A 14,585-nucleotide genomic window follows, 5' to 3' on the forward strand; every position below is an offset into this window, starting at 1 on the left:
TCTGTTCTGGTCTGCTCTGTTCTGCTCTGCTCTGTTCTGCTCTGCTCTGCTCTGCTCTGTTCTTTTCTGCTCTGTTCTGCTCTGCTCTGTTCTGTTCTGTTCTGTTCTTCTCTGTTCTGTTCTGTTCTTTTCTGCTCTGTTCTGTTCTGCTCTGCTCTGCTCTGTTATTTTCTGCTCTGTTCTGCTCTGTTCTGCTCTGTTCTTTTCTGTTCTTCTCTGTTCTCTTCTGTTCTTTTCTGCTCTGCTCTGTCCTGTTCTGTTCTGTTCTTCTTTGTTCTGTTCTGTTCTGTTCTTTTCTGCTCTGCTCTGTTCTGTTCTTTTCTGCTCTGTTCTGCTCTGTTCTGTTCTGCTCTGTTCTGCTCTGCTCTGTTCTTTTCTGCTCTGTTCAGCTCTGTTCTGCTCTGCTCTGTTCTGTTCTGCTCTGTTCTTTTCTGCTCTGTTCTACTCTGCTCTGCTCTTTTCTGCTCTGTTTTGCTCTGTTCTGCTCTGCTCTGTTCTGTTCTGCTCTCTTCTGTTCTGCTCTGTTCCGCTCTGTTCTGCTCTGTTATGTTCTGTTGTGCTCTGTTCTGCTCTGCTCTGTTCTGTTCTTTTCTGCTCTGTTCTGCTCTGCTCTGTTCTGTTCTTTTCTGCTCTGCTCTGCTCTGTTCTGCTCTGTTCTGTTTTGCTCTGTACTGTTCTGTTCTGCTCTGTTCTGCTCTGTTCTGCTCTATTCTGCTCTGTACTGTTCTGTTCTGCTCTGTTCTGCTCTGTTCTGCTCTGCTCTGTTCTGCTCTATTCTGCTCTGTACTGTTCTGTTCTGCTCTGTTCTGTTCTGCTCTGTTCTGCTCTGCTCTGTTCTGCTCTATTCTGCTCTGTACTGTTCTGTTCTGCTCTGTTCTGTTCTGCTCTGTTCTTTTCTGCTCTGTTCTGTTCTGCTCTGTACTGTTCTGCTCTGCTCTGTTCTGCTCTGCTCTGCTCTGTTCTGCTCTGTTCTGCTCTGTACTGTTCTGTTCTGCTCTGTTCTGCTCTGCTCTGTTCTGTTCTGCTCTGTTCTTTTCTGCTCTGTTCTGCTCTGTTCTGCTCTGCTCTGTTCTGCTCTTTTCTGTTCTGTTCTGCTCTGTACTGTTCTGCTCTGCTCTGTTCTGCTCTGCTCTGTTCTGCTCTGCTCTGTTCTGTTCTGCTCTGTTCTGCTCTGTTCTGCTCTGTTCTGCTCTGTTCTGTTCTGCTCTGTACTGTTCTGCTCTGTACTGTTCTGTTCTGCTCTGTTCTGCTCTGCTCTGTTCTGTTCTGCTCTGTTCTGTTCTGTACTGTTCTGCTCTGTTCTGCTCTGCTCTGTTCTGCTCTGCTCTGCTCTGTTCTGCTCTGCTCTGTTCTGTTCTGCTCTGTTCTGCTCTGTTCTGCTCTGCTCTGTTCTTTTGTGACGGCAGCTGACAGGATATGTGACTGCAGGGTGAAATGCTGTGACGGCAGCTGACAGGATATGTGACTGCAGGGTGAAATGATGTGACGGCAGCTGACAGGATATGTGACTGCAGGGTGAAATGCTGTGACGGCAGCTGACAGGATATGTGACTGCAGGGTGAAATGCTGTGACGGCAGCTGACAGGATATGTGACTGCAGGGTGAAGGGCTGTGACGGCAGCTGACAGGATATGTGACTGCAGGGTGAAGGGCTGTGACGGCAGCTGACAGGATATGTGACTGCAGGGTGAAGGGCTGTGACGGCAGCTGACAGGATATGTGACTGCAGGGTGAAGGGCTGTGACGGCAGCTGACAGGATATGTGAATGCAGGGTGAAGGGCTGTGACGCAGGGGCGGAAATCCAGGGGGGGCGGAAATCCCGGAAATCCCGGGGGGGACACGACCCCCCCATCCTGGGAAAAATATGATTTGTCCCCCCCAATATATCACTGAAACATAACTATGTAATTTAAATAATATTAATAATACGCAATGAAAGCAATTGTGCTGATTTTAGACACTTAATAGCGCGTTTTTAAGTTTCAAAAGATTGCGACCCCCCCCACCCTTTGCCTCACAGTGGTTTGATCCACTGCCAGTTCCTTAGTTTGCAAGGTAACAGAGGGGTCATGTCTACTGTCTGAAAGGCACTCAATGAACGTAACTGACGTGAGGTTAATCTAATCAATCGCGCACACACACTAGCTGAATATGCAGAGCTAGCGCGCAAATATTAACTATTAAGCTAGCTAGTACCTATTCCATTTATGTGGCGTCGTCAAAGATGGAATCTTTGCTATCGTCAATTTATTCCAAGATCAGCATGCAGATGATGTAAGTTAGTGCTTCAAAGTCCCTGTGATAAGGTTAGCGATAAACTGAAGTCCAAACTGAACAGAACTACACCCTCTTCTACCATTGTCTTAAATATATTTAATGGTCTCGTTGCAAAAGCTAAATTGTCGCAAGGGAACTATTATTTATTTATTTTATTTCACCTTTATTTAACCCGGGTAGCAAAGATTATAGCAAACACCACTGAAACTGAATTGGTGCTCGCTAGCTTTGCAAATTCAGCTATTGTTGGAAGCCAGCCAATATGAAACAAACTATTAAAATTACTAAAGGTTGCAGCATATGTTGTGTAAATGGTGAACTCATACAGCTGTCAACTCTTGTCATTTTAATCCATTTCACATTTGCTAGCTACCTTTTAGATCGAAGCCCAAATGGAATGATAGAAGATAAGATGATAGAAGCCCATCTCCTACTGTAAATAACCTCCACACTGTGTGTGTGTGTAGCCAGCCAGCCAGCCAGGTAGAAAAATGGCAGAAAAATAAGACGGACATCAGAGTATTTTTCAGTACACCAAAACGCATAGTAAGAACCCTAGTAGCCTAATATCTCAAAGACTAGTTGATAAAATGTTCATAAGAAAGAAATGAAATTCTAATGGAAATGTTTCACAATGATGTCACTGGCAGAGCAGGCAACAGATGGCACACAGACAGCAGAGTTGGGGACAGATATGCAGGGACAGACTGGCAGAGACAGGGAGTCTCAGGTAAGTTTGTTGAGTCTTTGTTTGGCAACATTATGAAAGGTTCTCCATTTTTTTAACTTGTAAAATAGGAACATAATTGGAAAATGCCATGGATACCCCCCACTCTCAACTTAAACTGGTGACTGAACTAAGATTTGTTAAAGGCAATGGTATTGCTGTTGTGATTAGTTGTGTAGTTTTGGGTACCGGTAGTTAGGAGTACGGCAAACACCTTATTTCTTTGGTTCCTCAATATACATTTACCATATTACAATGTAGGCTATGTGTTACAGCACTACTTTTGGTGGCCCCCTCAGGAATTGCTCTTGAGAAAATTTCATGTAATTGTCCCCTCCAAAGTTGATATCAGATTTTCGCCCCTGCTGTGACGGCAGCTGACAGGATATGTGACTGCAGGGTGAAGGGCTGTGACGGCAGCTGACAGGATATGTGACTGCAGGGTGAAGGGCTGTGACGGCAGCTGACAGGATATGTGACTGCAGGGTGAAATTATGTGACGGCAGCTGACAGGATATGTGACTGCAGGGTGAAGGGCTGTGACGGCAGCTGACAGGATATGTGACCGCAGGGTGAAGGGCTGTGACGGCAGCTGACAGGATATAATAGAGCCATTTTGATAGGGTTTGTGTTTGTCTAGTTTTGTCTGTTTTGGGCTGTCAGTTCTCACCACTAGAGAGCAGTCTCACTGAGGGTATGGGTCAGGTGGTAAGTCAGGTGATGGCTCAGGTGTATAAGGTCACAGGTAACCAGGTAGTCGTCATACATGGGTGAACAGAAGATTCACATGGTTTTTACAGCTATTCACAAGGTTGCCTTTAACCCAGATTACTCAACCACAAATCGTCACCACCGTGGTAAATCATCAAGTTTAATCTGTCATCATATTATTTTATTCAATAAATGGGAACATCCCCCAACTGTATCTAAGTCTGGACATTACCTCAACGTGTCAAAAACAGTTTGCATCACTCATGCATCGTGACGAATTGGAACTTTTAAATAGTCCTTACAGGATGTGTGACTGTAGGGTGACGGGGTTGGCAGGGGCTGTTAGTCAGCCACACCAGCTGTAGTGGTGGTCCAGGTGTGTGTTCGTTGTGATCCTGAGATTAGGATTATGCCTAACAACGATGACGGCCGGGAATTACCTGGCATCTTCTCAGGACTTTCAGAGAACACCAACTCAACTTTCCCATCGTCTGGAAACCTGGGATCTGGAAAAGGGAGGGAAGTTGATCTTCCATCTCTATCTGTGTGTGTGTGCATGTCTACCTGCATACGTTTGCTTTCATCTGTATTTCATGCCTGCACTCATCACCTGGTGATTAGACCAAGGTTAGCCTGTGACTATATTTACACAGAGAGAGAGGGAGAGAGGGATAGAGAGGGAGAGAGAGAGAGAGAGAGAGGGAGAGAGAGGGAGAGAGAAAGAAAGGGAGAGAGAGTAGGTCATTCATTGTATTAGGCTTCCCAGTAGGCCTACTACTGTACCTATATAAGCTGTGTCAAGGTCTTCCTTGGGGAAAAGCAGGGGGCGACCGTGGATAATGCCAGTGTGAAACTGGAGCCTGAAGATGACCTCTCGGCTGGCTGTCTGGTGGTTTTTATTATAACACACCACCTGAACCACAGAGAGCAGACACAGACAGTTACCTCACCTGGCTGTCTATAAGGTTCATACAGTCAGACCACTGAGCTTTGTATAACATTCCATTCAATTCCGGATTTTAAATGTGCAGGTACTGTATATGAGTGTGATTATACCTACCATTATGTCTCCCTTCAGCAGTTGAGCTGGTTGCAGTACAAAGTAAACCCTGTCTGTCTGTACTGCTCGCACGTGACTGTGACAGGTATAAACACACACAGACAAAGTAAACACACATTTGCATTTAGATTTGAGTCATTTAGCAGACACTCTTATCCAGAGCGACTTACAGTGAGTGGATACATTTTCATACTTTTTCATACACATAATATTATTACCATGGTAACACTATATTTCCATAGTCCATCTGTAGATCAATCAATCAATCAAATGTATTTATAAAGCCTTTTTTATATCAGCAGATGTCACAAAGTGCTGTACTAAAACCCCAAACAGCAAGCAATGCAGATGCTCTACAGACTATCTACAACAGACTATCAGTAATATTTACTAACCCTAACCCTAACATTAACCCTTACCCTTACTCTAAACCTAACCCTAACACTACAATTTTGGGGGAAAAGGGGTTCCAAAAGGGTTCTGCAGCGGTCCCCATAGGACAGTGGTATTCAAAGTCGGGGACGCAGGGAATTGCAGTGGGGTCACCAATTATTATTATGATTTTAAATTGCATTTTTAGGAGCAAAAAAATCAGAGTACAGATTATTGTATGGGACAATATACAAAGTGTTTGAGAAAGATCATTTGAAAAAAAAAATGTATTGGTAAATGTATTTATTGGTTTCTTTCCATTTTGATAAGAGATTCAATGATTTTAAGGTTGTTTTTTTTAAGTAAAAATCTAACTTTCCATATTTTAAGGTTGTGTCATTAGATTTGGGCAAAAAAATTGGTCCCCAGAAATTCTGGTGTAAAAAAATGTTGTCCAAACTGCCATAGGTTCCTTTTTGGTTCCAGGTAGAACTATTTTGGGTTCCTCTGTGTAAAGGGTTTTACATGGAACTCAAAAGGGTTCTTCAAAGTGTTCTCCTATGGGGACAGCTAAGGAACCCTTTTAGGTTTTAGATAGCACCTTTGTTTCTAAGAGTATAACTGTAACCTTAGAAAAGAGTTGCTTTTCAACAGATAGTTTGTTGATACTATGGCCATCTGTAGAGCATCTACAGATGGACTATCCGGAACATCCAAATGAAGTGTGAATGAGTATGGTATCTCACTAGACTGCTGAAGTGCAGATGACCTGCAGGCTCTGGTACACTCTCAGGAACAGACCGCATTCTGCAGACAACAGAAACAGGAAATATACATTGCTAATTCAGTAGTGCATCATAAAATGTATATCTGAGAACAGTGTGTATCACTGTGATGTGAGAGGTGTAGTATAGTGTTTGTTTGGGTGTGTCTAACCTCCCACAGAATTGATGTTGGGCACGCCGTGAAGAACCACACAAAGGAGGAAGAGAGGAGAGTGATCCATGTTCATAACTCCCCTCAGCAGACTGCTGAACATCCACACATACCTAGAGAGAGAGAGAGAGAGAGAGAGAGAGAGAGAGAGGGGGGGGGGGAGAGGAAGACTGTATGTCAAGTGATTGACCTCCCAAGTCTGACACCTGACCGCTGTAATATCAGGTAAAATTTCAGAACAAGGAAGCCCTCAGCCAGAAGGCCACATCTGAAGCTCACTGATGACCAGACAGTTGACCTTTGAACTATATTGATCTGTTGTGCAGAGGAGCTTCTGTGAACTTGAAGTTAACCAATCAGATTTGCTTTGTGTGGGGTGGTTTCTTACCGTTTCTGCGAGGGAGTCATTAGAGAAGATACTTTGTCGTTGTAGAACCTTCTCATGGCAAAGTGGTCTAGACCCAGGTCTGCACTGAGGAGGACACACACATTCAGTCTAGAGCCAGGGCTGCACTGAGGAGGACACACACATTCAGTCTAGAGCCAGGTCTGCACTGAGGAGGACACACACATTCAGTCTAGAGCCAGGTCTGCACTGAGGAGGTCACACACATACAGTCTAGAGCCAGGTCTGCAGGACGAATTGTGCACTTGTTCAGGTTGCACATGCTTACTCTCCCTACTGAATGCTAATGCTAGTTATTGCTAGCTTGCCTTAGTTTCTTATTATTATCTAATAGTTACTTTACCTAGTTACTTTTACCCTGCCTTTATGTACATATCTACCTCAAATACATCGTACCCCTGCACATTGATCTGGTACCGGTACTCCCTGTGTGTAGCTTAATTATTGTGTATTTTATTTCTCCTGTGTTACTATATATATATTATAAATATGGCAGAAGAGAAGTGTGTGTTTTGATTGTTTCGTTTATTTTGGCTGTGTGACTTCCAATCAGGCACAGCTGTAGAGGGTTGTGGCTGATTGGGAGTCACACATAAGTAGCCTACTTTTCATTTGGGGGTTGTGGGTAATTGTTCTTGTTACAGTGGTTGCACCTGACAGGACTGTGGTGGCTGTCAGTTTATTGTTTTTGTAATTGTATAGTGTTCCGTTTAATTAAATATGTTGAGCACTAACTCCGCTACGTTTTGGTCCACTTCTTCCGACGACCGACGTTACATATATATATATATATATATATTCTGCATCGTTGGGAAGGGCTCATGAGCAAGTATTTACCAGTAAAGTAATGATTTGATTTGACTAGTATATTAAAAACAATACATTTTTAAATTAATGAATTACAGTGAATTATGAATGGATTACTTTTAATTGTTTGTATTTTTAATATCACACCTTTTCAGAAGTCAAATTTAAGCACCTCTATCAATGTTTTTCCAGCCCCTCACAACATCCATATACTAAAACATATGTTAGTTCCTTGAGAGAAAAAAAACACACAAATCCACTTAATCACTTGAAGGATAATTTTTTTCAGTAGATCAGGAGAAAGCGGGTCATAGTATCTACATTTCGGCTAAGCAGGGCCTAGCTCGTCCTGGGCCAAGAGGATGACTCCTGCAAGTACTCTGCATTGGGGGTGGGGGGGGGGGGCTACCTCAGATAAAGGAATATTCCAAATTCAAAGATCAAAGTACTGACAGGAGTCATCCAGTTTGGCCCATGGCGAGCCTCCATTGGGGTTCCTGTATTGCTATAGTTTTGAGGGTTGAGGGGTCCGTGGAATCTATTGTAGGTTGCCTTGAAGAAAAAATAACAATTACGAAGATACGGGTAAGTCAAGGTAATTGAGGTAATATGTACGTACCTGTATGTAGGGGAAAGTGACTATGCAAACAGTAGATAATAAACGAATAAACAGAGTAGCAGCAGCATATGTAAAGAGGGTGAAGGAATGTGAATGCATGTGTGTGTGGTATCAATATGCATGTGTGTCGGTCCCTTTCCGGCGCCGACAGAGATGACCGCCTCGCTTCGCGTTCCTAGGAAACTATGCAGTATTAAGTTTTTTTATGTGTTCTTTCTTATATTGTTACCCCAGGAAATCTTAAGTTTTATTACATACAGTCGGGAGGAACTATTGGATATAAGAGCAACGTCAACTCACCAACATTACGACCAGGAATACAACATTCCTGAAGCAGATCCTCTGTTTGGTCCACCACCCAGGACAATGGATCGGATCCCAGCCGGTGACCCAAAACAACGGCGCCGCAGAAGGGGCAGACGGAGCGGTCTTCTGGTCAGGCTCCGTAGACAGGCACATCGCGCCCCACTCCCGAGCATACTACTCGCCAATGTCCAGTCTCTTGACAACAAGGTAGACGAAATCCGAGCAAGGGTTGCCTTCCAGAGAGACATCATAGATTATAACGTTCTTTGTTTCACGGAAACATGGCTCACTCGGGGTGCGTCATCAGAGTCGGTACAGCCACCTGGTTTCTTCACGCATCGCGTCGACAGAAACAAACATCTCTCTGGTAAGAAGAAGGGCGGGGATGTATGCCTTATGATTAACGAGACGTGGTGTGATCATAAAAACATACAGGAACTCAAGTCCTTTTATTTACCTGACCTAGAATTCCTTACAATCTAATGCCGACCGCAATATCTACCAAGAGAATTCTCTTCGATCATAATCACAGTCGTGTATACCCCCCCCCCCCCCCAAGCAGACACATCGGCGGCCCTGAAAGAACTTAATTTGACTCTATGTAAACCACATATCCTGAGTCTGCATTTATTGTAGCTGAGGATTTTAACAAGGCTAATCTGAAAACAAGGCTCCCTAAATTTTATCAGCATATCGAATTCGCAACCCGGGCTGGCAAAACCCTGGATCATTGTTATTCTAACTTCCGCGACGCATACAAAGCCCTCCCCCACCCTCCTGTCAGAAAATCTGACAACAACTCAATTTTGTTGCTCCCAGCCTATAGACAGAAACTAAACCAGGAAACGCCCGTGCTCAGGTCTGTTCAACGCTGGTCTGACCAATCGGGTTCCACGCTTCAAGATTGCTTCGATCACGTGGACTGGGATATGTTCCGCATAGCGTCGGACAATAACATTGATGAATACGCTGATTCGGTGAGCGAGTTTATTAGCAAGTGCATCGGTAACGTTGTACCCACAGCGACTATTAAAACCTTCCCCAACCAGAAACCGTGGATTGATGGCAGCATTCTCACAAAACTGAAAGCAAGAACCACTGCTTTTAATCAGGGCAAGGTGACCGGAAACATGGCCGAATACAAACAGTGTAGCAATTCCCTCCGCAAGGCAGTCAAACAAGCTACGCATCAGTATAGAGACAAAGTAGAGTCGCAATTCAACGGCTCAGACACGAGAAGTATTTGGCAGGGTCTACAGTCAATAATGGACTACAAAAGGAAAACCAGCCCCGTTGCGGACCACGATGTCTTGCTCCCAGACAAACTAAACAACTTCTTTGCCTGCTTTGAGGACAATACAGTGCAACTGATACGGCCTGCTACCAAAACCTGCGGGCTCTGCTTCACTGCAGCCAATGTGAGTAAAACATTTAAACGTGTTAACCCTCGCAAGGCTGCCGGCCAAGACTGCATCCCCAGCCGCGTCCTCAGAGCATGCGCAGACCAGCTGCCTGGTGTATTTACAGACATATTCAATCAATCCTTATCCCAGTATGCTGTTCCCACATGCTTCAAGAGGGCCACCATTGTTCCTGTTCCCAAGAAAGCTAAGGTAACTGAGCTAAATGACTATCGCCCCGTAGCACTCACTTCCGTCATCATGAAGTGCTTTGAGAGACTAGTCAAGGACCATATCACCTCCACCCTACCTGACACCCTAGACCCACTCCAATTTGCTTACCGCCCCAAAAGGTCCACAGACGACGCAATCGCAATCACACTGCCCTTACCCATCTGGACAAGAGGAATACCTATGTAAGAATGCTGTTCATCGACTACAGCTCAGCATTTAACACCATAGTACCCTCCAAACTCGTCATTAAGCTCGAGACCCTGGGTCTCGACCCCGCCCTGTGCAACTGGGTCCTGGACTTCCTGACGGGCCGCCCCCAGGTGGTGAGGGTAGGAAACAACATCTCCACCCCGCTGATCCTCAACACTGGGGCCCCACAAGGGTGTGTTCTCAGCCGTATCCTGTAATCCATGTTCACCCATGACTGCGTGGCCATGCACGCCTCCAACTCAATCATCAAGTTTGCAGACAACACTACAGTGGTAGGCTTGATTACCAACAACGACGAGACGGCCTACAGGGAAGAGGTGAGGGCCCTCGGAGTGTGGTGTCAGGAAAATAACCTCACACTCAATGTCAACAAAACAAAGGAGATGATCGTGGACTTCAGGAAAAAGCAGAGGGAGCAGCCCCCTATCCACATCAATGGGACAGTAGTGGAGAAGGTGGAAAGTTTTAAGTTCCTCGGCGTCCACATCACAGACAAACTGAAATGGTCCACCCACACAGACAGCGTGGTGAAGAAGGCGCAGCAGAGCCTCTTCAACCTCAGAAGGCTGAAGAAATTTGGCTTGTCACCAAAAACACTCACAAACTTTTACAGATACAGAATCGAGAGCATCCTGTCGGGCTGTATCACCACCTGGTACGGCAACTGCTCCGCCCACAACAGTAAGGCTCTCCAGAGGGTAGTGAGGTCTGCATAACGCATCACCGGGGGCAAACTACCTGCCCTCCAGGACACCTACACCACCCGATGTCACAGGAAGGCCAAAAAGATCATCAAGTACAACAACCACCCGAGCCACTGCCTGTTCATCCCACTGTCATCCAGAAGGCGAGGTCAGTACTGTCACGCTCTGACCTAGGAGAGCTGTGTTTTCTCTGTTTAGCTAGGCCAGGGTGTGATAGGTGGGTGGGCATTCTATGTTTTGTTTTCTATATTTTGGCCGGGTATGGTTTCCAATCAGAGGCAGGTGTCTATCGTTGTCTCTGATTGGAAGCCATACTTAGGAAGCCTGTTTTTCCTTTGTGTTTTGCGGGTAGTTATTTTCCGTTTAGTTGTAAAGTACCTGACGGAACTGTCTGCTGTCATTTTTTGGTTTAATTTGTAAGTGTTCATTCTTCTTTCATTAAAACTACAAGATGAACATATTCCACGCTGCACCTTGGTCTACCCATAAGACTGCTGAACAGTTAATCAGATGGCTACCCTGACTATTTGCATTAACCCACTTTTTATTCTCACTGACTCTCTTGCATCTGCTCTATGCACACTCAGTGGACTCTACCCACACAATCACACATACTATACATACGCTCCCACATGTAAAACACACACACACACACACACACACACACACACACACACACACACACACACACACACACACACACACACACACACACACACACACTGTTGCTATTCTGTTTCTTATCTATCCGAATTGCCTAGTCACTTTTACCCCTACCTAAATGTACATATTACCTCAATTACCTCAACTACCTCATACCCCTGCACATTGACTTGGCACTGGTACTACTTGTATATTGCCTCAATATTGTTACTTTATTGTGTTACTTTTTCCTTTTTTATTTGAGCAATTTTTCTTACTTTTTAACTCTGCATTGTTGGGAAAGGGCTGGTAAGTAAGCATTTCATGGTAAAGTCTACACTACATGTGACCAAAAACATTTGATTTGATTTGTCTGCACTGAGAGACACGCACACACGAACACACACATACAGACAGAACTGCACTTAGAGAGAGACAGACGCATATTCCGACACCACAGCAGTGAACCAATACACTCCTGTGTTGTATATAGACATCATACTGCGCTCCTTTCTCTAGTCTAGCTATATCCATACACACACACACACACACACACACACACACACACACACACACACACACACACACACACACACACACACACACACACACACACACACACACACACACACACACACACACACACACACACACACACACACACACACACACACACTGGGGTAGAGATAGGGAAGCTGACACAAGGTCAGGGGGAATGTTATCAGCATTTAACAATCACTACAGAGAGTCAGCTGACAACCACGGGGAAACACACACACATCTACACAAACACTCACACAAAAATCCACACACTCACTCACAAAAACCATGCACACACTGGAAATAAACACTTCCCCTTTCCTGCAATTGTTCTTCCCGCCTTGTGTGACCCTTCCATTATCTCTCAGTGACATTACTGACACTGTAAAGTGAACTCTGGGCTGAGGAGGACACACAGGGTTGCGTCCCAAATGGTGCCCTATTATTCCTTATATAGTGCACTACTTTTGACCAAGGCCCATAGGGCTCTGATCAGAAGTAGTGCACTATGTAGGGCAGGGATGATTAACTCCAGTCCTCAAGGACCACACTTTTTCTTCATCCTTAGCAAAACACAGCTGATTCATCTAACTGCATTCTAACCTGAAGATCCAGATAGTTTATTATTGGAGTCAGGTGTGTTAGCTGGGGTTTTGGCAAAAGTGTGACACCAATCAGGCCCCCGAGGACTGGAGTTGCCCATCCCTGATGTAGGGAATAGGGTGCCATTTTGGGACACATACATTAAAGTCAACTCTGGTCCTAGGAGGACACACAGCCTCACACATATGTCAGAGGACAGAATTACAAACAGAAAGCAACTCAGACAATATACTGTAGAGATGTATCAGACAATGACAGGAAGTATTACACAACAATATTTCATCACAGCAAAAAATCATCTGTTGATATTGAACTAAAGATTCCAAAGGCTCTATAGATGAATGGTTTGAAGGGCTTCTGTGGAAGCCATGAGTTGTGCTTGTTTTATCAGCCATCAGTGGCCTATCTCTGTGTCTCTGATGTAAGTAAGTGTTTGTTGTTGCTCTGTCTGCTGGTGACAAAGCCATTTATAAAGGATTTAAAAAGTGTATTTAATATTATATGATAGCTACGGTGCCTTCAGAAAGCATTCAAAACCCTTGACTTTTTCCACATTTTGCTGTGTTACAGGCTGGATTTAAAATGGATTAAATGTAGATTTATTTTGTTACTGGCCTACACACAATACCCCATAATGTCAAAGTGGAATTATGTTTTTCAATTTTTTTTTCAAATTACTTAAAAATTAAAAGCTGAAATGTCTTAAGTCAATAAGTACTCAACCCCTTTGTTAAAGGAAGCCTAAATAAGTTCAGGAGTAAAAATCTGCATAACAAGTCACATAATAAGTTGCATGGACTGTGTGTGCAATAATAGTGTTTAACATGATATTGAATGACTACCTCATCTGTGTACCCCACACATACATTTAACTCTAAGGTCCGTCAGTCGAGCAGTGAACTTCAAACACAGATTCAACCACAAAAACCAGAGAGGTTTTTTAATGCCTCACAAAGAAGGGCACCTATTGGTAGGGGGGCATCTCCTTGAACTCGGCACTGCCTAGAGACTAGGTTGATGCCATTTGTTTCCTTTTCTGTGATGATTTAAGCCTGCACATTTTGGGATTTCAGCCCTATTTGATGGTAAAGTTCATACTTCCCCTTTAGGATATGAAGGGGACCATTCAATCTTTTCATGTTGATATCTGTAGAGGTACAGATGACCCTGAACACGTGGTAAAAGGAATTTTGAAAATTGCCTGCACAGAAGCAGAGTTAGAGCATAAAGCCGTTTTATCCTTAGCGAGAATCTTGTATGTTTCAGACTACATGAACTGGTGTGCGCAGCTAGAATAACTCTGTGGCTTATCCACCCAAAACTCCCCCCGATGAGTCCATCGAAAACGCTGTGTCTCTGTGTGACGCAGAGGCCGCAATTTGTCCAAAGCATCATTAAATCACTACTAGTCAGGCTTCATTCCGGGCCTACTATTTGCACGGTCACTGTGGTCAGACTGAGCGAGCTACGGTCAAGAGGGGAATCTCCTTGAACTCGGCATGGCCTAGAGACTAGGTTGATGCCATTTGTTTCCCTTTCTGTGATGATTTAACTGCTTAAGGATCCACCCCTTTTTTTCAACTTTCACCTAAATTGACATACCCAAATCTAACTGCCTGTAGCTCAGGCCCTGAAGTAAGGATATGCATATTCTTGGTACCATTTGAAAGGAAACACTTTCAAGTTTGTGGAAATGTGAAAGGAATGTAGGAGAATATAACACAATAGATCTGGTAAAAGATAATACAAAGAAAAAACCAACCGTTCTTTTGTATTTTTTTCACCATGAGGCCAATGGCGACTTTAAAACAGTTACAGAGTTTAATGGCTGTGATAGGAGAAAACTGAGGATGGATCAACAACATTGTAGATATACCACAATACTAACCTAATTGACAGAGTGTAAAGAAGGAAATCTGTACAGAATATACATCCTGTTTGCAATAAGGCACTAAAGTAAAACTGCAAAAAACGTGGCAAATAAATTAACTTTATGTCCAACACAACACATCACTGAGTACCACTCTTCA

The 14,585-nt window shown here is 44.0% G+C and overlaps 1 protein-coding gene across 3 annotated transcripts in view; it reads right to left on the bottom strand.

Moving 5' to 3' along the window:
- Positions 1-14,585, bottom strand: part of tns3.2 (tensin 3, tandem duplicate 2) — a 93,481-nt gene that overhangs the window by 66,470 nt on the left and 12,426 nt on the right. For 2 of the 3 annotated variants that reach the window (XM_045687764.1, XM_045687763.1), the window contains exons 6-11: positions 6,473-6,556; positions 6,085-6,197; positions 5,895-5,955; positions 4,777-4,852; positions 4,500-4,629; positions 4,157-4,222 (exon numbers count right to left, since the gene is read on the bottom strand). In XM_045687764.1, the coding sequence (XP_045543720.1) occupies positions 4,157-4,222; positions 4,500-4,629; positions 4,777-4,852; positions 5,895-5,955; positions 6,085-6,197; positions 6,473-6,556 (530 nt within the window). The remainder of the gene's footprint in view (positions 1-4,156; positions 4,223-4,499; positions 4,630-4,776; positions 4,853-5,894; positions 5,956-6,084; positions 6,198-6,472; positions 6,557-14,585) is intronic. The other variant, XM_045687765.1, reaches the window with a different exon arrangement.

This window comes from Salmo salar, chromosome ssa10 (genome assembly GCF_905237065.1).
Source record: "Salmo salar chromosome ssa10, Ssal_v3.1, whole genome shotgun sequence".
In the NCBI taxonomy this organism is placed as follows: domain Eukaryota; kingdom Metazoa; phylum Chordata; class Actinopteri; order Salmoniformes; family Salmonidae; genus Salmo; species Salmo salar.